Here is a 25,205-nt window from a genome sequence, read left to right on the forward strand (position 1 = left end):
TGATTCATGAGAGAGCAAAATCTTTGTCATTTTAGATGTTAAAGCAAACCCACTCCCTTTAATGACCATAACGGCATTGAATTGACCTCAACCCTGGTGAGCACAAGTTTGCGTGTGTTGTTCTGTTGTCTGTCGGTGAGTTAATTAACCATTGTGTGAGTCCACAAGTCTACCAGTCTTGTCTGTCTTGTCTGTCTGTCTGTCTGTCTGTCTGTCTGACGGTGTGGTTCCCTGGTTATGGTCCCATGTATAGGAGGGGCCCTATGTGATGCTCAAGAAGAACTGGGAGCTGTACGAGGGCAACGACCAGTTCGAGGGCTACTGTGTGGACCTGGCCTCAGAGATCGCCAAGCACATCGGCATCAAGTACAAGATCTCCATCGTCCCCGATGGGAAGTACGGTGCCAGGGACCCAGAGACTAAGATCTGGAACGGCATGGTCGGGGAGCTGGTGTACGGGGTAAGACACTCTGCTGGTGTTGGGAGGTGGCATCTCTTTGAATGATTTCTGAGCTGAATCATTTCATTCAAACTGGTGTCAGTATGATCATACATGACGGTAATTATAGACAATACTGCAAATTATTCTAGTCCGTTAATCAAATTGGTGTTGCACCTTGGGTTTTGAAGGAGAAATAGGTTTTCAGTTTCTTAAAATATGATAGCCAGATTTAGTGGCTCCCTAGGCCTACTTATTGAAATGTCAGTTACATTTATTCCAGAGTGAATGTTATAAGGTATTTCACTTCTACAGGGATTGGTTAAGGATTAAGACCTGAGTTTAGGTTTAAGGTTAGAATTAGAATTAGAATTAGCATTAGGTACTGTATAGGCTAGGGCAGTGCTTTTCAACCGTTTTTCATATCAAGAAAACCTAATTTAGTACCCTTTAGCGCCACAGACCCCCATTTGATGAGATATTTTCTCTTGGACCCAATTATTGTTAAATATGATTTTGTCCTTTACAAAAACCCAGGTCCGAAGGAGGGCTGCCCTTACCAGTGTTTAGGCACTACTACTGGGCTGCCAATTTTAGGGCTCTAATGTTTTGGCTTCAAGGGACTCCTGGCAATATTTCTCCCGGGGCCCCCCTGTAGCTGAAAATGGAGGCCAGCTCTATTGGCAACTCTTCCCTGCCAGCTATGCTATTTGCTATTAGACAACCCTGGGACATTAGAAAATTTTAATTTAAGTTTTGTCATGAAATGAATGAATGTCAGAATTTTAAACCGAGTTAGAAGCGTTTTGAGTCTACCAGATATTTCTGTCCATATGCCAATTTGTTTCAATCACTCTTTTTTGGCTCCATGGTCAGACAGACACCATGCCTGGAGTGAGAAGGGGCTAGTTTCCATCAAAGACCTATACATAGATGGTCATTTTGCATCCTTTGATCTGCTGAAGAGGAAGTTTGGGTTGCCTGGCACGAACTGGCTCAGATTTCTGCAAGTCAGAAATTATGTTCGATCCAAGATTCGCACCTTTGAAGCACTCCTAAATGAACATGCTTTTTTCGATGTATTGCTGAGCCCTCCTCACTCCAAGCATCTAATTTCTAGATTTGTATGTTTGTTTGACAGCTGCACCACGGCCTCTACTGAGAGGATTAGAGAAATGTGGCAGGGGGAACTTGGCATTGACTTGTCTGACATTATATGGGACTAGTGCTTACTAGTAGTTCAGTGCCCGTTCCCCCATGCACCACCCCGTGGGCGCTTCCCCCCCACGCACACACACTACACTCTGTCAGGTCCCCCTAAGCGCCCTCCACAAGTTTGAAGTCGATCCGACAAACGGTTCTGGAGATACGCGAAGGACAGACATACAGACAGTCCTGGAATAAGTCCAAATTGCATGAAATGCGGCACTGCACTCCATCGGAGTCCGAGCAGCGCAATCCCCAAGTTTGAAGTCAATGGGACAAATGTTTCTCGAGATAAACTGCTTTTTGTGTTGCCAGTAGGTGGCGCAGGAAATTGCAGGATTTGCACGAAATTCAGCGCGCACTACTTCGAGTTCCCATGAGCACACTCCCCAAGTTTGAAGTCAATCGGATGAACGGTTCTCAAGATAAACCACTTTTTGTGTTGCCAGTAGGTGGCACTGTGCCGAATTGCACAAAATTTGGCACTGCTCTATGTCAGGTTCCCAGCAGCACACTCTCCAAGTTTGAAGTCGATCAGATCAATGGCTATCGAGATAAAGCGCTTTTTGTGTTTCCAGTAGGTGGCGCTATGCCAAATTGCACGGAATTCAGCTCTCTGCACTCTGTTGAGTCCCTCTAACTCCCCAAAGTTGAAGTCGATCGGACGAACGGTTCTTGAGATAAACAGCATTTTATGTTGCCAGTAGGTGGCGCTATGCCGAATTGCACAAAATCAGGGCACTGCACTGCACAATAGGGCACACTCCCAAAGTTTGAAGTCGATCTGACCAACGGTTCTCGATGGCATGCAGCAGATTATGCTCATCCATAAGCAGTGGTGGAAATAGCCAGGTTTTACTCTGGGAACCCTACTTAAGGCTGAATTATGCTCACCCTGCCGTGAAGGGCGCGGGGGTGGAGCGAGGGGCGGGCGCGTCAAATTACGTAAATTTGTTGGGCGTGGTTATGCGCGTGGTCCAGCGGCCGCTCGCGTTGTGCCTGATATTTTTTCTAACAGCGCGAGCTTCTCTCCAAACATGGCTGCATACAAACCATTGAGCCCTGAACACTGAGCTGTGTTTTCGCCACATTTCTTGACCCATGTGGTAGGCTATAAACTTAGATTTGCAACTGTTCGTTTTTAGTCATTTCACCAAGTAAATGTGTTGTGTTAAGAGCATTATTGAGAGAGATTAAAAGCAGCACAGAGTAGTAGGCTATCAGGGCTGAGTAGTAAAAACGGCTTTCAGTAAAAACAAGTTTGGTGAGTCCTTCATGTGCTGATGTGCGGTCGTTTGAGAGTGAAAGCGCACTCAGTACTGCACAGCGTTTCATTGCTGTTCTCACCATTGTACAATACATGGTGATCACTTTCTGAGTATAATGGCATCTGCCCCAGCGCGATGTCTGCACGGTGACTACGGAGACTCGCGGGGCCCCACCCCCACGGAGCTTTGCTCGAGCATAAGAGCACCTTTACACAGGATGGGGGTCCCCGGAAGTGGCGTGGCCCTAGAGCTCGGATACTCAATTTGCTTTGCCTGGGGGCCACTTTTGCAAAATGACAGGAGGCAAGGGGCCAGTCAATAAACATTAATATTAATTTTTTTGTAGCAGATTGTAGGATTTGGGGGTGTCAGCCGGAGTTCAGTCTCACATTTTTTTGCATAGTTAATACATATACTGTAAGTGCCTGGGTGGCGAGCAGACAGCCATTTGACAATTTAGCTGGAGCTCAGTAAAATTGTATTTAACCTTAGTTTTTATTGTGAATTAGGAAATTGTCGGGGGGCCACTCTGCACCCTATCGCAGGCCGCATCTGGCCCCCGGGCCGCAAGTTGAGTATCACTGCCCTAGAGAATATTATTTCCGAATGCGTGACTCATTATAGCCTACCATTATAGCCACGTAAAAATCTCACTTAACTAATATCACTGAGCTCTACTGATTATTTCCCCTTGATTTTATTCATGATAAACTTGAATATTAATGCTGCTTATTCAGCTTACAAATACATGTTCTATTATATATATATATACTATTCTCTGCTGCTTTCATGCTGCCATCTCTCCAGTATTTACTTTAGCGCCCTCATTCTCGACCAATCACTCTGAACGACCCTACTTACAGCACCATTCACTCTCTCAACGACTATACTCACATCAGTGTTGACACTTCTCACTTAGCCCAGATCAGCCAGGGCTTGAAGGAGTTATTTCCCGTTGATTTTATTCATGATAAACTTGAATATTAATGCTGCTTTTTCAGCTTACAAATACATGTTCTCCTACTATTCTCTGCTGCTTTCATGCTGCCATCTCTCCAGTATTTACTTTAGCGCCCTCATTCTCAGCCAGGGCTTAAAGGAGCACACGCTTGATTGAACACAAATGTATTAATATCGTGTGTCGCATCCGAATCGCACGGGAACAGGGCACTGCACTCCGTCGGGTCGCCATCAGCACACTCCCTGAGTTTCAAGTCGATCCGACCAACGGTTCTCGAGATACGCGAAGGACAGAGAGACAGACAGATGCTATCGTCATTATAGTATAGATAGATAGGAGTCTGTCTGTGATACAACTCGGCTCAGTTAATAGTAGACACAAGCTGATCCAATTTAAAGTTACTCACCGTCTTCACTATTCTAAGCAGATGTTGCACAAGATTTACCCGTCTGTATCACCACTGTGTGACAGGTGTCAGGTGTCGGAGGGCACTCAATTCAATTTTCAATTTCAAATAGCTTTATTGGCATGAAAAGACAGTGCTTATATTGCCAAAGCAAATACACATATTAACAGTACAACAATAAGGAAATTATAATAATAAATGAATGTACAGTCGAAGATGTATAATGTACAAACAGTCCAAATTTACAGTCAAAGATATATGTACATATAAACTTCCCAAAAAATGGGGCATTGTGACTTAAAAATTTTACAAACAGTAATTGTCAAAATAGAAAAAAAAAAAATAAAATAAAATAAATAAAATAAGTAAAATAAATAAAATAAGAATAAGAGTAAAAAACTGTCTCATGCCTTCTGGTCCTGCCCTTTACTGACCGGATTCTGGGCCAAAATATTTGATTGGTACTCTAAGGCCTACAAGGTAACCCTTCAGCCGGAGGCAGAACTCGCCATCTTCGGCTGCTCGGAATCCTCTCTGGACTTCCCTACAGCTGTGCAGCAATCTTTGACACAGGGGACAATTGTTGCCAAGAAGCTCATTCTGCAGAAATGGAAGTTCTCTTCTCAGTTGTGGTTGGCGGACATGATCTCTGTTATACGAATGGAGAGACTCAGGTTCTTGAGGACCAACTCACCTGCGAGATTTCAAACTATTTGGGACCCATTTCTGGCCTACCTTGACGAGGTTAGGGGACTTGTCTGGGATCCCACTCATATGTATATATATATTTACAAGCACAATTTATATATATTTACAAGCTGCATGTAAATGGTGGCACTGTGTTGTGATTTTGGAGTGTATGTATGTTTTTTCTTTCTTTTCTTTTCTTTTCCTGTGTCTGAGTTTGTTCGTTTTTTTATTTTTTCTGTGTTCTAATTTTTTTTTATTGCTAAATAAAATATATAAAAAAAATGATTTTGTCCAAAATTCCATTACTATCTGTAGGTACCTGTACTGTAGTGCGATAACAGAGACACTATGATCAAAGTATGAATTCCTCTACATTCTCTATTTATGTTAAGTTCTTGTAAATGAAATAATGATGAATTTAACAATTCATCAAATTGCTGGGGACCCCCTGGAATCCCCCTCAAGAACCTCTGGTGGTCCGCCAACCCACTGAGAACCACTGGGCTAGGGTAAGGGCTCAGGTTATGCATGTAATGTAGTGGGGAGGGTCACAGTTAGGGAATGAACGTAGTCAATGGAAGGTCCCCACAAGTATAGCAATACAATAATGTGTGTGTGGGTGTGTGTTTCAAAATACATACCGTACTGCACCAGTGTGGAGACCTAGCACTGCCTATTGTACAGTATGTGTTGTGTTTGGGGCCATGGGGAGCTTGCAGATTTTTCTACAGCATCCACAGGAACATGCAGAGAGCTGAGGGCATGTTAGCTGTCAGCACTTTCTAAGAAAATGAAAAAGCCAGCACTCACAATATCCTTTTTGTCTTTTGATTAAACTGGGTCAGATCACAGCACGACGGATGCATTTTAGCACGCAGCCTTCATCGGCATTGTGTTGCTTATGCGGAAAACATGCTACAACGTCAAAGCCCTCGCGGTATGCGCCGAGGGCTACACCGCGGCTGGCGGGCACAGCTGGCGTGCAGCTCCCTGAAAATGTGACTCGACGCAGCTGACGTGAACATCGCAAGTATAATATAATGTAGATGGGGAGATAACAGGAGAGAGTGAAAGCCATTACTATTATTAAGTATTTACACTACATGCTCTCCTTGGGCTAACTTCCAGTCATTGAAATCCTAGTGAAATCACACAATTTTCTCAATTTGCTGCAGACTCCCCTGCGAGACCCCTCGTCAAGCTGATGTTTGAGTATATAGGACTAGCTGCCGTCGGCAAGGCTCCAAGTCGAGGCTGATGTTGTAGCATGTTTCCAGCTTTAAGTGGAAGTGACACTTAAGTACGACAATACATTCAGTCAATAAGAAAATTACAGGATGTAAAAATCACTGTGGAAGAGAATTACCAGCTTCCATCCATTATGGTTTCACACCAGGAAAAAACATACTTCTTAGGAAAAATATGTATCCAGAAAAATATAATATAAGAATGCAATATCTGTATATCTCACAACTTTATCATACAAAAATAGAAATATAACCTAGAAACATAGAAAATACACCAGAATGTCTCTGCATATAAACCTCACAATTTATATAATATCAGAATATATACCCTCTACACAGAATTGGAACAAGCCAAAGACAGCTGTCAGCACTTTCTCAGAAGGCATTTACTTCAAGCCTGTGAAAAGCCCCCACACAGTGTGTATTTGAACACAGTAAACACACTCAGACTGTCATCTTAGGATGTGAGGATGAAATAACTTAAATCTCTTCCATTTTATTTTCCTCTCCTGTGTTTTTTTCTTTCTCTCCTTTCCTCTCCTTCCTTAAGTGGTAATGAAACTTTAATTTCTTGCTGAGATTAAGCCCTTTGCTCTCAAGACAGCCAGACAAGGTCAGAAGTGTTGCTAAGTCAGTAGGCTCTTTCACACACAGATCGCGGCAAAAAAGCAGTTTAGGAGTCCCGCAAAGCCCGCAGCCTCGCCACAGAAATTGCTTTCACACAGAGCCAAGCAGCACGGCCACATTCCCATGCTGCAGTGTACTTTCAGGTGAAATCCCCTGCTCCCGGATTGAAAGGCGAGCACCACTCGCATGGTGGGCGGACTCGCCTTAATATCAAAACGCATGCATCTGCTCCTCAGACCAACTCACCACAGACAGCTATAGCCCTCTGAAGCTTATTATTATATCCGTTAATTTTACCTACTAATGTCAACATCGTTTGAGCATAAAGCCTAACCGCACGGAGCATTCCTCCTGGCGTCCCTGCAGTCATGATTGTATAGGCTACTTTTTTTACTTTCACTCGTGCACTTTCTTGCTACATGAGGTGATTTCCCCTGTAATTTTTTTATGAATGAGCTGACCATTCGCACCTTTTCCGGCTTGCTGCGACAACGCTTTCAAATGGAGGCGGGTTGCCAGGTAACCCGGCGCTGTTACTACCTACCGTGGCGGGACAAAAGGCGTAAAACAATTATCCACCAACGCACGTTCACGACTTTCACATCGGAGGCGCGAATCCTATTTTCCGTGCATTTTTTCGGCTTTCAAGGCCGGTGTGAAAGAGCCTAGTGACTGCGTTTACATGGACTTGAGTATCCCAGTTACTGTCGGGGTTTTGGAGTATCCCGTTTTTGTGTTTGTGCATGTAAACATCATATCCTGATTTCAGAAACCTGGATAAGCCCTTATCCCGGTTTTGAGAAACCTGGTTATGCTACCTGGAGTAGGCTACTCCAAAAGAACCTGGGATACTGCTGCATGTACAGTATACACCTTATCCTGGTTTCTGACTGTAGCAGACCACCTGCGCAGGCGTGGATTAAGCCAAGTCTCACTTCTGGAGCGATGAGGAAATACAGTTTTGCAGAGTTTTGTCTTTTGGTGATGAAATAATTAAATACTTGGCAGCTTAGATAGGAGAAAGCATCGAAATGCTGACCTATTCACGTCTGTAGTATACAGACTACAGGGCGAAGGTGTTGTGACTAAAATGAAAGAAAGAAGCCATGCGCAAACAGGGACAGGCCACCATGAAGATGGAATCCAAGGGAATCCCACACAGTCTTCGCCCAAAACAGGTGAATAGAATGGCGTCACGTCACATGCACCAATACAAGCGAAAATAATAATAATAATGACGCCAGTTTGTATTGTAAAGATCACAGGCGCCTGCTCAAATAGCATGCAGTGATCAGTAACCGGGATACTAATATTTATCATGTATAAAGGGATATGAGTAACCTGCTTTCTTTCTGTTTCATGTTAACGCCATATCCCGAATATGATCAAAACCAGGATAAGCCTAATAACCGGGATACTCAAGTCCATGTAAACGCAGTCACTAACTATCATCTCTTTTGTGGATTTGTGGCAAGACAAATTTGCACTTTTCTCTGCTGCAGAGCTCAGAGGTGGCTCTATCCCATTTTGGCCTTCTTGTGTTGTAAGCATATTTCTCTGTGACTTTATCCTCCCCTGTGATTTCCCCAGACTTTGAGCTAAGCCGCTCAGTGTTAGAGAAGATTTTGTGATTTTTTTTTCTTTTCTGTTTCCTTTCGTTTTCTCTCTGTCTTAACTTGAAAATGCAGGCTGAGGGCTATGCACAGCCTTGCCATGCCAATACATCAAATTATGCTGATAAAATTGGATATTAGCAGATAATTCAGTGAAGCAATCAACTATAACTCACTGAGAAACTTTCATCACATCGCAAAGAGGGAAATTAATTGAGAAAACTTGTTGGACAATGGACATAGGCTATTTACCTTCATAACCCGGAGGGTCGTTGGCACCACAGACGATCTGTCAATAAGCTCTCTCTCTCTGTCCTTTTGTCTGTTTTTTTTTTCCCCTCGCACGAGTGAGTACACTCTATTACGCATGGAGAGAATTACAGCATATCGCATGCCTCGTGCAAACAGCCATTGCGAGATGGGAATCTGATTGGTTTTGATTGACGTAATGCCCAGGATTGCCTGGCCACACCCGTGAATAATTCTGGTAGTTAAGACCGCCCAAATCCCGTTTGCGCAGGCATTTGTGGGCGCAGATGATTTTGGCACAGCTCTAATTTGCGTCTGCGACACGTGCCGCGAACGTTTCCGCATCCCCTCCGAGAATTGCATCCCCAACATATTTCGGGGCTGTTTTAACTTAGAAATCAGGGAGATCATGTCTACCAGACAATTATATCACTTTTAAACAGTTACATTTCTGTATAAATCATTACAATATGCTCCCGTGAGGTGGGGATGCTGCCGGCGCTGGGGTGCAAAACTCACCATAACACCTGGACACTGGCGCAAGGCGGACTGCTATCTTCCCTGCCTTAAAGGGATAGTTCGGTTTGTTTGAAGTTGGGTCCTATCAGCTAGTCACATACACTAACATAATTAGGTACAGTGTTCTGGACGCTGAGCGCAGTGTCTAACGAGATCCGGCACCCAGAGGAGCAGCCTCGCGCAGCCTCACCAGCTTTTGCTCTCTCAGTACTGGGGGTCAACAACTAAAACTATAACTGTAATTTAGCCACCTAAAACAATGCCCACCTAAACAAATCGATATCCGTGTGCATGCACGCTCTATTTTGACAATTTTCTGTTACAGTGTAAGTTGGTTGGACCCAGGAGCAGACGCGGACACAGTTCTCAAAAAAGGAAGGTTTATTTTCACAATGATAGTTTCCACTGGAGTGAATGGCAGGCTGACAGGCCACAGCAGAGACAATTCCCGAACTCCGCTCACAGCTGCGAAGAGGTCTGGTGCAGAGATCCGACCTGAACACAAGAGATAGAGTCAATTTACAGATCCACAGGAAAACGCACGAAAAAACACGAGAATGAATTTCAGGCTCCACGTATAGCTACCACGGTAGAAGACTTAATAATCTGACGAAGAGTGGGTGCAGAGCCAGGGTCTTTATGCCGGTTACTGGTGATGAGTGGAGTGATTTCCAGCCGTGCTGCGAGGTCCAGGTACTCAGTGTAGATTGCTGCCAGCCGTGTCAGTGCAAAAACACACAGGGGAGGGGGAACACAGAGGAAGAGAGACACACCAAAACACACACCCTGCTGTCTCCTGACAATTTTCAGCGCTTTACTTTTCCGCAAAACAGCAGTTTCATTCGGCACTGCTTTTTCTCCAAACCGTACAACTACCGTGTTCCTCCGCTAAAAGCCAGGTCAGAGCCGCAGCACTGGATTACTCCGCAGTTATTTGGGGGTAGGCTATTTTATTTCTCCCGGTTTGAAGACACAACAAATAGAATACACGGACGAAAATATGAGTGATTTTGATAGCGAGGATGATATGCCATTCACCTTGGTGACAAGAGGATACACTTATGAACCAGAGAGAATACAGAAGAGGAACTTTTGCAGAGAGTGAACAGGCAGAGAGATGCGCCTGCTGTCTAAATGCCTGGGTGCCCTGGCTGCAAACCTTATTCACCATTCCCAGGATAAATTGTGGAAAACGACCCAGACCAGAGAGGCCAGGTGACTTGTTGTCTCTAAAGTAAGTCAGTGTTTTATCTCTCTTCTTCCTGTTTTGTAAACCGCGGCTCTGTGCTCTGTGCTGGCTTTAGCGGAGGAATACGGTGGTTGTACGGCTGGGAGAAAAAGCAGTGCCGAATGAAACTGCTGTTTTGCGGAAAAGTAAAGCGCTGAAAATTGTCAAAATAGAGCGTGCATGTACACAGATATCGATTTGTTTAGGTGGGCGTTGTTTTAGGTGTTTTAGGTGGCTAAATTACGTTTTAGTTGTTGACCCCCAGTACTGAGAGAGAAAAAGCTGGTGAGGCTGCTCCTCTGGGTGCCGGATCTCGTTAGACACTGCGCTCAGCGTCCAGAACACTGTACCTAATTACGTTAGTGTATGTGACTAGCTGATAGGACCCAACTTCAAACAAACCGAACTATCCCTTTAAGGCACGCGCAAACAGGTGCGCAAGCGCTAATAGGGGATAGCACCTTTCGTAAGATAGGGCCCTATGTCTTTTTGGTTTAGTAATTGCGTAATAGGCTGCAGGCTGTTTTGGGATCCTTTCTAACTGGAAAAAAGCTGAATAGATACAGTCGGTCTGTGTGGGAACACCCACAAAAATGTTACTATGGCTGGTGCGCGATACTAGACAGTGGGGGGAGGGACATACTGTATATCTCAATGGGCTGACTCACCAAAGGACGGTGCTGCGGCTCTACACTACAGGATTGGGAATTCAAGAGCAGGTACATACTGTAGACTTCTGTTCAGATGTGCGTTTACTGCTGGTGTTAAATCCCCGATCCTGTCTCCTGGGATAGCAGCTAAATGCTAACTATGCTGGCTGGGAAGAACGGGAGGATTTCCCCCATGCTGACCCATTGACCACGCGTCTATGACGAGACACTGCCTGAATGTATTAGAAAATCCCATTTGATCCCGTAGTTCACATGGTCTGTTAGATTGGTCGGTCTCCATCTCAGTTAGATGACTAATCAAAGTATATCCCAATCACCTCCACAGAAAGCGGAAATCGCTGTGGCCCCATTGACTATCACGTTGGTCCGGGAGGAGGTGATCGACTTCTCCAAGCCCTTCATGTCGCTGGGCATTTCCATCATGATCAAGAAGCCCCAAAAATCCAAACCCGGGGTGTTCTCCTTCCTGGACCCACTGGCCTACGAGATCTGGATGTGCATCGTGTTTGCCTACATCGGCGTGAGCGTGGTGCTCTTCCTGGTCAGCCGCTTCAGCCCGTACGAGTGGCACACCGAGGAGCCCGAAGAGGGCACCGACGGTCCGCCAAGCGACCAGCCCCCCAATGAGTTTGGCATCTTCAACTCCCTCTGGTTCTCCCTGGGTGCCTTCATGCAACAGGGCTGCGACATCTCGCCCAGGTAAGGCACACTTCCCCTGGATGATCAAATCCTTTTTCATCCGCAGTCAGAGCTCTACCAAGGAGAATGGTCATTTTGGGTGAAATGGTAACGACCAACTAAACCTTTGTGATGTTGGTCTTCTCAGGCTGGGGACACACTACATAATGATTTGGTGTTACGGCTGATTTTCAACATCGGTCATACAGTTGATCTTGTAACATGTGAAAGCTCACAACTATAATCTCTTGCCTCGCAAACCATTCAGGACCATCAGCATTATTATTATTATATGTGAGGGAGGAAGAGATAACAACTCAGCAGTCAGCAACTTATTCATCCTGGTTGTTATGGCTAATTGTGGTATTAGCCCGTTAGCTTGTCTTTTCCCCAAGATTTGGTTTTGGCGCTAGAACTGTGGAAGGGTTTAAATTGAAATTCCCAAATTGTACTTGTCAAAAGTGTGCACCTCTACAGTAGGCTACAATGCAACACACACACACACACACACACACACACACACAAATCTGCAAATTCTGTTAGTGTTTTATGTTCTATCTTTTCTCAGTCCATTGAGTTGTGTATGTGTCCCAGCATAAGTCAGCATTCACCAATGTGTTCAAATGAAACCTCCCTTTTAAACCATGAAAATGCTTCTACCAACTTTATTTGAGCTGTGTACTTTTGCTATTTCTTGCCTAGTGTGACTTTCGTTACTAACTCTGAAATCGATTGCTGTCAGCATCTCAGCTTGGACTATATAATTTCTATATATCTCTAGAAGTAATAGCACAGTTGTGATGTGAAAACCTTGTAAGTCCTATTCTGGTGATTATCATGTTTTAACTTCAATTGATGGTCCTGTATGGGTTGAGGAAAAATCCTAGGTACATTTGGCTGATGAAACCATTTCAAAACCCACTGGGTAACCACAAAAATGTGTGGTAGCCTAACTGAAAACAAGGCTGTTGTTTGTGCCAAGGTTTTGTGCAAGGAGGTTTCTGACAGCAACTGTGATGTTCTAGGCTTGAGCAACTATATTTATATTAATCAAGTGACTTATTGCCAATATTGTATATGAATGATAAACTGCATGTCATTGCATGGAGTCTGTAGAATTAGTTCAATATTGTAGTGATTGTATTACTGTAGAAATTTAAAGTGTAATGTCAAGTTTTACAATAGATTTGTTAGCTACCATCTCTACGCAATGCTCATGGTGTGTATATGTCCACAGTCCCATTGTGTGTGTGTGTGTGTGTGTGTGAGTGTGTGAGTGAGTGTGTGAGTGTGTGAGTGTGTGAGTGTGTGTGTGTGTGTGTGTGTGTGTGTGTGTGTGTGTGTGTGTGTGTGTGTGTGTGTGTGTGTGTGTGTGTGTGTGAGTGTGTGTGTTTGTGCGTGCGTGCGTTCGTGCGTGCGTGCGTGTGTTTGTGTGTGTGGCTACTGGTATTGACTTTTACGTATGTCTCTTTCTTACTCAGCCATATTGTACTTCGTCCAACTTGCATACTGTGTTGTCTGCTTCTAGTGGAATTAGGTTGTCTCATTGAGTACGTCTGCATGGACTGCAATATTCTTAACCCAAATAATGAGTAAGCAATATTTGATTAAGACATGTGGAGTATTCCGATCTTAGTCACATTATTGAAGTGCATTGTACACATGTAAAAACCTTAATCGCACTATGATGTTCTATTGTTTTCGCAGTATTTTGCAATACGAACGGCAGTCAAACTGCTTGATGATGCATGCTCTAGATTCCAGCGAGTGTTGCACAACTTGTTTAAAGAAGAAAACTCCCCCAAGTTGGCTGCTTCTGGTCTGGCATCGTGACATGCAACAGCAATTTCCTCAGTTGAAAAAAATGACTAGTCCAATGAGCGCCAAGGGGGACTAGATTAGCCAATCAGTGCCAATAAACAACGCCATGTTGTCAAGTATGCCAGACCCAATAACAATGGTGACCACTATAAACGAGATAGATGCTGCTATCGAGGCTGTTTTAAATCGATCATTAATAATCTCGGTAATACAAGAACATGCGCAGTGTTTACCTCTCTGTGTTTTCCTCACGGAGATCTCCCATTTCCTCTTCTGCCAAAGCGCTCCGTTAAGACGCGTTACGCGTCACAACGGAGCTACGGAAGTTGTGCTGGAGAGGCAGAATCTGCTCCAAGGGCGGCTGTTATTGTTTATTTTTATTTTGCGCACATTATGTGCACATCCATGGAGAATGCATGGAGAGCCTTAACACCCCCTAATGACTTGCAGCTGGTGGGGGCGGAGTTTCTGCCGACAGGAGCAGGAGCAAATTCACCATGAGGTAAACAGAGAGAAAAGGCAAAACACTGGCCATGTGCTTATTTTACCTAGATTATATATGATACAAAGTGGGTTGATTACCGGTAAAGCCATCTTTTAAGTACCAATTACTTTGAAATAATATCCCACCCCCCACCACCCCACTGGATTATATTGAGGCGGACATGTTGGTCTCTAGTGATTGGTTCAGGAAAATGGAATCCCCCTGGGCGATTTCCCCTATGGAAATCGGTTACAGTGGCGGCAATCTCAGACTGAAGAAGTAAATGAAGTTTACAATTGAGTTGACAATACGAGTTGACAATTCAATCTGATATCAATCAATCAATAAGAAAATTACATGATATAATGTAAATGGGAATATGAATAGAATATTCTATAAGCAACTGTAAACACTGTCATCAAAATATTGTTTTATTTAGACTAAGGTCAATAGTCAGATTTTTGCAGTCCATGTAAACACAGCCATTGTCTGTCAGCTTCAGCAGTTGTAGCTGTTTAATTGTGTGCCTCATGTCTTTGTATTTAGCTGTATGTGCTCCAGATACATTAGTGACCATAATACTCTACTAGACATACTGTTTGTCCCATGGTCTGAAAACTGTGTGATTCTGTCAGAATGCACTCTCAAGCTGGTGTCTTTTGCTGTGTCTCATATTTCTCTCCCCTTTGTCCAAAATACACCGAACCAAACCAAGACCTCACCATCCTTCAGGTTTCAAACCAAACCCAGACATCACCATCCCCCAGGCTTCAAAACAAACCCAGACATCACCATCCCTCAAGCTTCAAAACAAACCCAGACATCACCATCCCTCAAGCTTCAAAACAAACCCAGACATCACCATCCCCCAGGCTTCAAATCAAACCCAGACATCACCATCCATCAAGCTTAACAACAAACCCAGACATCACCATCCCCCAGGCTTCAAATCAAACCCAGACCTCACCATCCATCAAGCTTAACAACAAACCCAGACATCACCATCCATCAAGCTTAACAACAAACCCAGACATCACCATCCCCCAGGCTTCAAATCAAACCCAGACCTCACCATCCATCAAGCTTAACAACAAACCCAGACATCACCATCCATCAAGCTTAAAAACAAACCCAGACATCACCATCCATCAAGCTTCAAAACAAACCCAGACCTCACCATCCCTCAAGCTTCAAAACAAACCCAGACATCACCATCCCTCAGGTTTCAAACCAGTGGATTGGTGTCCAGTATGCATGTCGCCAAGGGTACTTTGGCAGAAGGGTGGAGAATTGGGACTTGTACGGTTTACTGTCTCTCGCTGTGTCCTCCAGCCACAAATTGTCGGCCCTCTTTGCTTCTGATTTAAAGATCAGGCTACTCGTCCCATCATCACATCCTCTCTGCCCACATCTGCCTGTTATGGTGAAACCTAGAGTTTGGTAAAGCCTGTCCTTCTTACTGGTTTCTCATTTTCTCTAAAGCCGTTTCAGCCACTGGAATGGCTTTGCCAAGCTTTAAAGTTGCAGTAGATGGATTGTTCAGGTTATTTTAAGCTACTGCTAAAGTGCTTCCTATAGTTATTTTAAGTATTTTATGTAGTTCTGCTAAATGCTTTAAGCCCTTATGGATCATGTACTGTGTATATAATAGAGTTGGTAAGATTGTAGAAGATGAAAAGAGGACCAAACCAGCCTGTATCTTTCAGCCCCCCCCACACCAGAGGAGAACAGAGAAACACACAAGATGGAGGATCCCAAGGTACACTACAACATTAGATCGCCGTTGAAATTATAGCGCCTGGCCTCACGTAAGCCTCACGTAAGCAACCTATAACAGAGGCCATACGGGCCCTGTGATTTTGATTAAGCACACTAATTTAAGGAATACACTTGCTTTCTCTTTCACATGTGCGCAGACCACATCCACCCACCCACCCATCCGCCCACCCCCCCTGCCCGCCACATCTATGCCTGTGTACTGCAGATAAGGACTTTAGAGCTACATAACAATGTCTGCGTCACAATGAAAAGTCTACATTTCGACCCTCGCTGTCTCTGTCCGTGGCTCCCGCTGCCTTCCACCTGTCACCGCTAATCCCATGGAGCCCTTCCCAATCCATCAGCACCAAGCCCCGGAGCACTTCCACTCCAGTACACTGTACCCTGACAGTACACTGTACACTGACAGTACACTGTACCCTGACAGTACACTGTCAGGGTACAGCATACTGTACCCTGACAGTACACTGTACCCTGACAGTACACTGTACCCTGACAGTATACTCTACCCTGACAGTACACTGTACCCTGACAGTACACTGTACCCTGACAGTACACTGTACCCTGACAGTATACTGTACCCTGACAGTACACTGTACCCTGACAGTATACTGTACCCTTACAGTACACTGTACCCTGACAGTACACTGTACCCTGACAGTATACTCTACCCTGACAATACACTGTACCCTGACAGTACACTGTACCCTGACAGTATACTGTACCCTGACAGTACACTGTACCCTGACAGTATACTGTACCCTTACAGTACACTGTACCCTGACAGTACACTGTACCCTGACAGTATACTCTACCCTGACAGTACACTGTACCCTGACAGTATACTGTACCCTGACAGTACACTGTACCCTGACTGTACACTGTACCCTGACAGTACACTGTACCCTGACAGTACACTGTACCCTGACACTATACAGCACCAGAGCTCAGGAGCACTTCCACTCCAGTATACTGTACCCTGACAGCACCAGAGCTCAGGAGCACTTCCACTCCAGTATACTGTACCCTGACAGTATACAGTACTTGACAGTGTACAGTACCTGACAGTACACTGTACCCTGACAGTACACTGTACCCTGACAGTACACTGTACCCTGACAGTATACTCTACCCTGACAGGGCCATGTGCAGATCCCCTGGCACGGGAGATTAGACGGCGATTAGAGATTAGAGGGAGCGACAAGGGCAGAGGTGTATGGGACGAATTTGGGGACGTTGCAATGAGGAGCCGGTTTGTAGTATTGTAGAAAACGTATTTCTCTCACTTTTTGTGCACCTAGCACGTAGTATTTCCATTTGAAGCATGCTCATTTGAGCAGTAGCTCAGGAGGTAGAGCTGTCATCTGGGAATCAGAAGGTCCCTGGTTCGAGGCTTGCTCCTCCTGGCAGCATGTCGAAGTGTCCTTGAGCAAGACACTGAACCCGTAACTGCTCCTGATGAGCTGGTTGGTGCCTTGCACGGTTTCCTCCGCCGTCGGTGTGTGGATGTGATCTGTGTGAATGGGTGAATATGAGGTATTCATTGTAAAGCACTTGGAGTCGTTGTTCGACTGGAAAAGCACCCGATAAATGCAGCCCATTTACCATTTCATAAAATTCTGCATCAGGAAAGGATGCGGCTCCATCAAGAAAGGCAGAGATTGCACTGAACTTCTTCCATTCACTCTCTCTCTCTCTCTCTCTTAATAAGGGCTAATACCCCCTCTGCTCCCTCAAGGCAGCCCATAATAATTAATTCAGTGATTAATATCCCGGTCTCCAATGGCGATGTCTCCATGGAAACAGAAGGAGAGGGGAGCTTAAAGTGAAACGGTCACACTTAAGTCTTTTAATAATTGACTACAAATCCCAACTGGGTGGAACTAAAGTTATTCTTTCTCCTGAGATTACAGGATCCCATGTTACTGGATCACGACCCTGAAATTCGTTTGAGGAAATATCAATATAAATAGAGTACCCATCAGTCAATCGATGCAGGTGCAATTGGTTGTGACCGCTCCAGGTGTACAATCTGTTTCTCGTCGGCTCAGATGAATTCGTCATGTCTGTCTCGCTGAGTAACTGTTGCATCTGGTGAGAAGATGAGAATGTTGGAAGAAAAAAGTCCAGAGTGCTCCGAAGTCCAAAACTGGTCTGGTGAAGGTGGTCTTTGGTGAGGATCACAAGGTTAAAAAAGAAAGGTCCAAGGCACTCTTCTGGCAGAAAGTAAAAATCCTTTATTTAGATGGCTATTTCATTTTGAAATGTTTAAAAATATAGCTAGTGCATGTTAAAAGAGCTGGGACTTGACCCACGCGTAGCGGCACAAACAGCCTTCTTCAGGGTATGGCCACCAGCAATCTGTTTGTTCAGTCGAGGGCTGCGTTTTTCAAGTAACGATGCAAGTCTCTGCCAAACCAAATGTAGGGCCGAGGAAGATCAAGAATTTCCCAAAACTGTAGCTATGTTGCAAATTGCACAATTGTAGTTCGCACCAATATACAGTTGTTCTAACAATGATGTTAATGACACTATTCAGTCAATCGCGCTTTTCTTTGTCTGTTCAGCGATGGTGGCTATATCACTGCTCATGTTAACTACTTGGTTCTTCTCCTATTTACCTAAAACGCATCACTTCCTGTGCACTAGAAGATTTCTCCCAGGAAAGACCTACCTCCAGCTGTTTAGAACAGCAAAAGCTCTCATGAAGTGGATATAGCTTGAATCACTATTGTGGTAGAGAACAGTAAAATGTATAAGACTATATCTCTTTAAAAAAAAGTAGTGTTATGAGACAATGTCGCACGATGATCACCATTGAGAGACGTCTGTCTTTCCTTGTTGTGATAATAAAACAAAGACAAGGACGGCACTAATTGACTTTTTCACTCTGACTTAGTCTCGCTGGCCAGCCTCCCCTCCCTACCATGAGATGAGTCTGGCGGCGCAGGTCTCCATAGTGGGATTGCGATGGGCGGCGGTTGGCGGCAGTGCCCTTGGAAAATAGTTTCCAACAATCCAACTTCTCATTTTCAGCGTGTAGCAACAACGGCGTTGGAAGCACGGTGCGGTGGGCGCTGCAGCACCCCCTGGTGGCAAGAGATGTAAAAAAAAAAAAAAAAAAAAAAAAATTTTTTTTTTTTTTTTTTTACAGTGCACCTGAATGCAACATGCAAAATACCCGCTGAATAAGTGTCCAAATGTTCATGTAATTCTGGCCAATACTCCACTTCTGTTATAACATTTCAGTCTGGAAGATATAATCTTTATGACTACCTTAAAAGGCTAAATGAATAGCTTAGAAAATGAATAGCACCGGGGGCCCATGGTACTATTAATCCGGCCCTGGATATATCGGAGGAATAGCAGGTAGGCTATCACTGTCCCTGAGTCCTGAGGGTAAATTGAGTAATGCTGCAGAGAAGAGGAGAAGACACTGAATAATGACATCACAACAGTATAATCCTAATGTTAATTTAAAATTTAATATTCCTCTAAATATGGCTAAAAGTCCAAAAAGGGTGGGAGAGAGAATGAGGATTCCAACACAGCAGTGGGAGCAAGTGGTGACATGGAGGTGAGTGAGAAAAGGTGACTGAATAATGACACAACAGTCTAATCTTAATATTAATATTCCTCTAATCTGGCGACAAAGTGGCCAAATTTTTTGCCGCCCTATGGGCGCCGTCAGCCGTCCCCCCCAATGTTGAATCGGTGGCAGCACCCCCTACCTAATAGTACTTCCAACGCCACTGTGTAGCAACGAGCTAGCGTGTAGGTTTCTGCCATTAGCTTGCTAGCTAGTTAGCATTGTTGTTTTCACTGAGGCGGCAGTGCACTATTTACAGCGACACACAGGGAGGAGGGAGTGGAAGCCGCTCTGATTGACATGGTCGGAGCCAATGACAGAGCTTGTAATAAGCCGGGAGCGGACATCCAGCAGCGACTGAAAAGGGGAAAGGGGAGGGCTTATCCAAGTTGCCCGTTTCCGTGCAGTCAGACGACTCTCACGGAAGGGAGGGGAGGCTGGCCAGCGAGACTACTCTGACCAGTCATGGTCCAGCTCTCTGTTGGTTGGTCCACCAAAAAATGTTCGTCCACAAAATCAATGTCAATGGATGACATCACAATGGAGTGGATGACATCACAATGGAGTGGATGACATCACAATGGAGTGACAAATTTGCATATCTGGTCACAGCTATTGCGAATTCACGCTTGTTTAATTGCCACACAACAGACGTTTAAGGCATGTCGCTCTTCTTCAGCGTGTGTGTATTGGCAATTTCACAAACAATAGACACAGAGGTGGGCTTAATTGTGTCCACAACTGGCACAACAGGTCTATTCCAGCAGGGGGAGTCACATAATGTTGCTTACTGTAGGTTCTAAAACATGAACTGATGATATCATCAATATGTGACCCTGCTTGGGAAGCCATTGCTCCCTAATGATGTCACTCAGTATTGTGACACTACTGTCATCAATATGTCACATCACTGATGACATCACTGCTCCCTAATGTTCCTAGGAGGCTGATGAGATCACAGTCGAGCAATTGCATGACATTTGCCCAGGTCAACTGCTGACCTACAAGTGACTACACTTTTTTTAGAAGAGATCGATCCACCCAGGTCAACTGCTGACCTGGGTGACAGATAGATAGTTATTCAAGATACAGATATTCAAGCCCCTTCGGGGGCAATAGGCTTGAACCCCAGGCATTGCCGCTTGTGGCTATATTTATTATTAGTGGCCGGGCCAGCGAAGCCCATACATATGTTGCTTGTATATATATATATATATATATATATATATATATATATATATATATATATATATATATATATATATATATATATACAAGCAAGTGATGCAGCAGTAGGGCTTTCCTAATGACAATTTTCTTCTCAATAAATCTTACGACTATTTTTTCGATTAGTGGATTAATCTAAAAATATATCTATATACAGTATATATATACTGAGGAGCTTTGAATGGCTGGAATCAACTTCTTCATTTTGCACTTGCCAGAAAGAACTATTGTTCATGAAGTGAAAGCGCACTGGTAGGGAAACAATCATGCACGTAAATCTGATTGGTTGTTGACACCCACAAGTTCAACCGTGATCATCTGTTCTCAGCTGACAAGTCACATCCTCATACCGAAACAACAGAATAGGTCAATTTCCACTGACTACCAAAACGACATATATGCGTGAATTAACGCAAGCTCTTCCTGGTTACTTACTTACCAAAGAGGCTCTGAGTAATGAGCACTGACTCTCTGCCTGCGGACCACCGACTTCCCCGGGGCGAGCAGATCCTGCACGCTCATGTGACACGTTTCCTTATGTTTAATTGCATAAGGGTTAAAAACGGAACACAGCGGGGGGGGAAACGGGTCAGGGTGGGAGTCGAACCGGTCCCTCGCAACGACAAAGTTACAAGGCAAGGACGGTACACATCCATCAATCAACCACTCCTTATGCATCAATGACCTACTTCAATCAGGCTGTCATTACGTTAAAGACAGCTAGAGGCAGATCGCCGCATGCAGTTACTCACATGACCGCAAGAGGTCACAACTTTGGTGGTTTCAACACCGTGTAAAATAGACCTATTTTGTCGTTTTTCTTGAGAGGATGGTCTGGACAAGTTTGCTGACTGTCCGCACATCAGCTCAGCTCTATGGGAAAGGAACAGGTTTATGGTGTTACGACCAAAAGGGTTTTCTTCAAGGCCACTTTATTCCAGGCATTTTATGGAGCAGTTAGCCAGGCATGATCTTACATTGTGATTGGACAAAGGCAGCACTTTCATCTTATCTGGCTCAACGGATTCTGTCAAATATACAAGCTAAAAGAGTCTGCGTTATCTTTGTTGGCATATCACCACCGCATAGATCCTCCCAGCGGCCATGTTGCTGACTTTGACCAGGGAGAGACAGCGGTCAGGAGAGACACAGTATGCAAAATGGCAGCAAGGAGTTAGCTAAAATGTTGATGAGGCAAGTTGGAGCCGGAAACAATCACGGGGGTTTCACTGATTTAAAGGTTTTAAATTTGAATTCAGGAGCGGGGAGGGAGGGCGAGGGTGGAGAGGAGGAGAGAAGGAGAGAAGGCTGTCGAGGGAAACGCTGTCTGGTATGAATAAGTGAAACGCCGTGGGCTGGCCCCGGGCATCATGCTGGGAGCAGACAAGCACCTCTTCATTTATTTAGGTTCCTCTCAAGGTCACCACTCTGTCTGCTTCTCTTCCTCTGTGTCTTTCTCTCTCTCTCATACACACACACATGCACACACACACACAGTCCCTTTATATAGAAAATCTATATGCACACATGCTGCACCGAGTCGTCTCTGACAGCAGCTTTTTTTTTTTTTATCTTTTTTTAATGAAGGAATGAAAAGAGGAAACCAGGGAAAGTTGAAGCATAAGTGGTTCAAGGTGAACTAGCTCACGAGAAGACAAACAAGTGTCCAGAGAAAGAAAATGAACCTTGCCAATGAAGCTTGCATTGCTTCCTACTGCATGTACCTAACTTCCAATTATATAACAATACAGAGTTGTTACTGATGCTACATTTCATAGTTTTCACTACAGCAAATTGCTGTACTGTATGGCGTGGAGAGAGTTTAGCAGCTCTTTAGGCTGATATAAATCTATTAATTAAATTAGTAAGTAGCATCAAACTTACAAGGATTGGGTATTTTATGATGCCTTGTTAATGAAAATATAATTGATTTTTTAAATAGAGTTACCCTGTAGGAAAAAACATATCATTGCTAAAATTATTGGTAAAATGATAGAATTATTCTGTTTTCCTATATTTAGTATTATTTGTATTCCGAGGTTTTCTGCAATGCAATCCCACCCCTTTACCTCCAACTGTGTAGCCAATTTCTGTTTTGTTTCCACTGTATTTCTTCTAATACTTTCCCATCTGTCTTTCTCTGCCGTCCTCCACTCATGGGAGAACTGAACTCATACATCATCACAGTCAAGTTCTCCCCAAACACACAGTGTCTGTAATCACACTTGTTAGGTTTTTTGCAGACCTTTATATTGTACAAAAACATGTGTGCACGCATACACGCTCGCTCACACACACACACACACGCACACGCACACGCACACACACACACACACACACACACACACACACACACACACACACACACACACACACACACACACACACACACACACACACAGAAGACTTACTTACATTCCTCTTAACCCTCACAAGTAAACACCATACCTCACCCTTTACTTATGAACTCATGGTCAGAGTCAACACCATCTCATTGTGAAATAGCAACATTGGTCGAAAGTACTAAAATGTTGTAAACGGCTCTAAAATTCTCAACGTTAATTTGAAAACAAATCTTGGTTAATTTGAAAATAAAAGTTTGAAAACCAATAAAACAACATTGGTTATGTTTAGGCAACTAAAACAGCTTGGTTAACTAGGGGACTGGTTTGGGTTACGGTTAAAAATGGGACACAATATAGGAGTCGAACCGGCTCTCTCGCGACAAAGTTGAAAGACAAGGAGGTTAGCGTCTGCCAATCTACCCTGTCTCCCTTACTGTCAACGACATACATGTCATTGACTTCAATATCAGACTGACGTTACGTCAAATGGCACTAGAGGTTGTTTAATGTAGGCAAGGGAAGTTTGTTTGTATAGCACATTTCATACACGAGCGATTCAAAGTGCTTTACATAAAATGGATAAAAAGAAAAGAACAGTGTTACAAGGTAAAACATGAGATTCAAAAGGTCACAGTGCAAAATGATTGGCATATTTTTACTTTGTGAATTAATTGAAAAAGTATGTTTTTACCGTAACCAAACAAACGTTACCTTCTAACTATTTTAACGCCATTTTTTTGTGAAACTACGGGCTCTATCGTTGCAGCGGCGCAGTTTCTAGGCCGAGCGCCAGCCGCAGCGCAAAGCAGTGGGCGTGGAAAGGCGCACTTGATATCTTGGTATCGGCGCTAAACTCAGCCTCAACCATTATAACCACGCCTTTTAAGCGTAAAATTATGCATTGTCCGCTCATTGGAGAATTGCAGGGAAGAGACACACGCTTGCCTTTTAAGCTCCAATTCCTGGACAAATCCGGTAAAACCAGACAAAGCCAAGGGCTCCGCCGCCCCCCCCTCCCTTCATCCGGTCTGTCTATCTCCATATATAGGCTATTATTCCATATTATTATGCTTCTCAAACCAATCTAACTGCAGTTTCAATACTGCAAGCATGTAAATACGCTACACTATAGCAAGATCAAAGTGAAAATAATGTTCTAAATGCATCGGATAGAAAATTATATAGCCTATGGCTGGATGTCATGAGATTAGATGAAAGTTTGGGCAGAATGATATCGTTTTATCTCTTCTCCCCCACTGCACGATGCAACATCGTCTGAATGACACCTATCACTTTTACTGGATCTGATTACTTTATTCTATTTTATTTACAGGATTTTATTATTGAGTAATTGTATTTTATTTGGCCTATATATGCCTCCCCCCCCCACCCCCTGCCCACAGGCACTGACAAATATGTTAATTCTCAATAAAATCTTCAGTAATCAATCAGAGTGGCTTTAATAGCCAGATTGGCAGCAGCTGGCGCAGTGTGGTCAATATGGCAGACCAAAACCGCTCCACTAAATTCACAGCAGAGGAGAAGATGGTGCTGGCGACTCAGGTGATATATCTGTCCACCATTCATTTTGAATAGCTACAAAACAACTCTTTACTTAAGTCGTTTATTCATCTATCCATCCAGGTTCAAATGTACCATCGCGCACTGTTTGGGGAGGGGAATTACTCCCGCCGATATGCGCTGCGGCTTGTTCAGCACCTCGGACAGCGCCGCTGCCACAGACGGGGGAAACATTTGGAAATAATTCTAACTACTATGCTTTGCACACAGAAAAAATAAATACAAAAGACAATTCTGTAATGAATAGCTGTAATGAAGAGTGGGGTTTGAAGAAGCGCTACACAACAGTTTATCCAGTTTCTCTCTTTCTCTCTTTCTTTCTCTCTCCCTTTCTCTCACATTAAACGATATACATGCCTATAATGTCAATTATCTGAATGAAATAATAATACATATTAATTAGGAATATTAGTAATATTAGTAGCCTAGCTAATTTCGGGGGGGGGGGGGGGGGGTAATAAAACGTAGAGCTATATTACACATAAATGGGGATTATTATGATAGCCTAAACTAAATTTATGAAACTGCATTACAGCTTCACCCAAAGCCTGAGAAGGGTTGCAATCTTATATTCTAT

General features: G+C 43.9%; 1 protein-coding gene across 1 annotated transcript in view; it reads left to right on the plus strand.

Annotated features, from left to right (window-relative positions):
* The window catches only part of gria4b (glutamate receptor, ionotropic, AMPA 4b), a gene marked incomplete at both ends in the record, with an annotated part of 268,460 nt that overhangs the window by 219,621 nt on the left and 23,634 nt on the right, over nt 1–25,205 (plus strand). The window contains 2 exons of the mRNA XM_083647736.1: nt 254–460; nt 11,450–11,823. Of these exons, the coding sequence (XP_083503862.1) occupies nt 254–460; nt 11,450–11,823 (581 nt within the window). The remainder of the gene's footprint in view (nt 1–253; nt 461–11,449; nt 11,824–25,205) is intronic.

The sequence above is a fragment of the Poromitra crassiceps genome (assembly GCF_964638095.1).
Source record: "Poromitra crassiceps genome assembly, chromosome: 1".
In the NCBI taxonomy this organism is placed as follows: Eukaryota; Metazoa; Chordata; class Actinopteri; order Beryciformes; family Melamphaidae; genus Poromitra; species Poromitra crassiceps.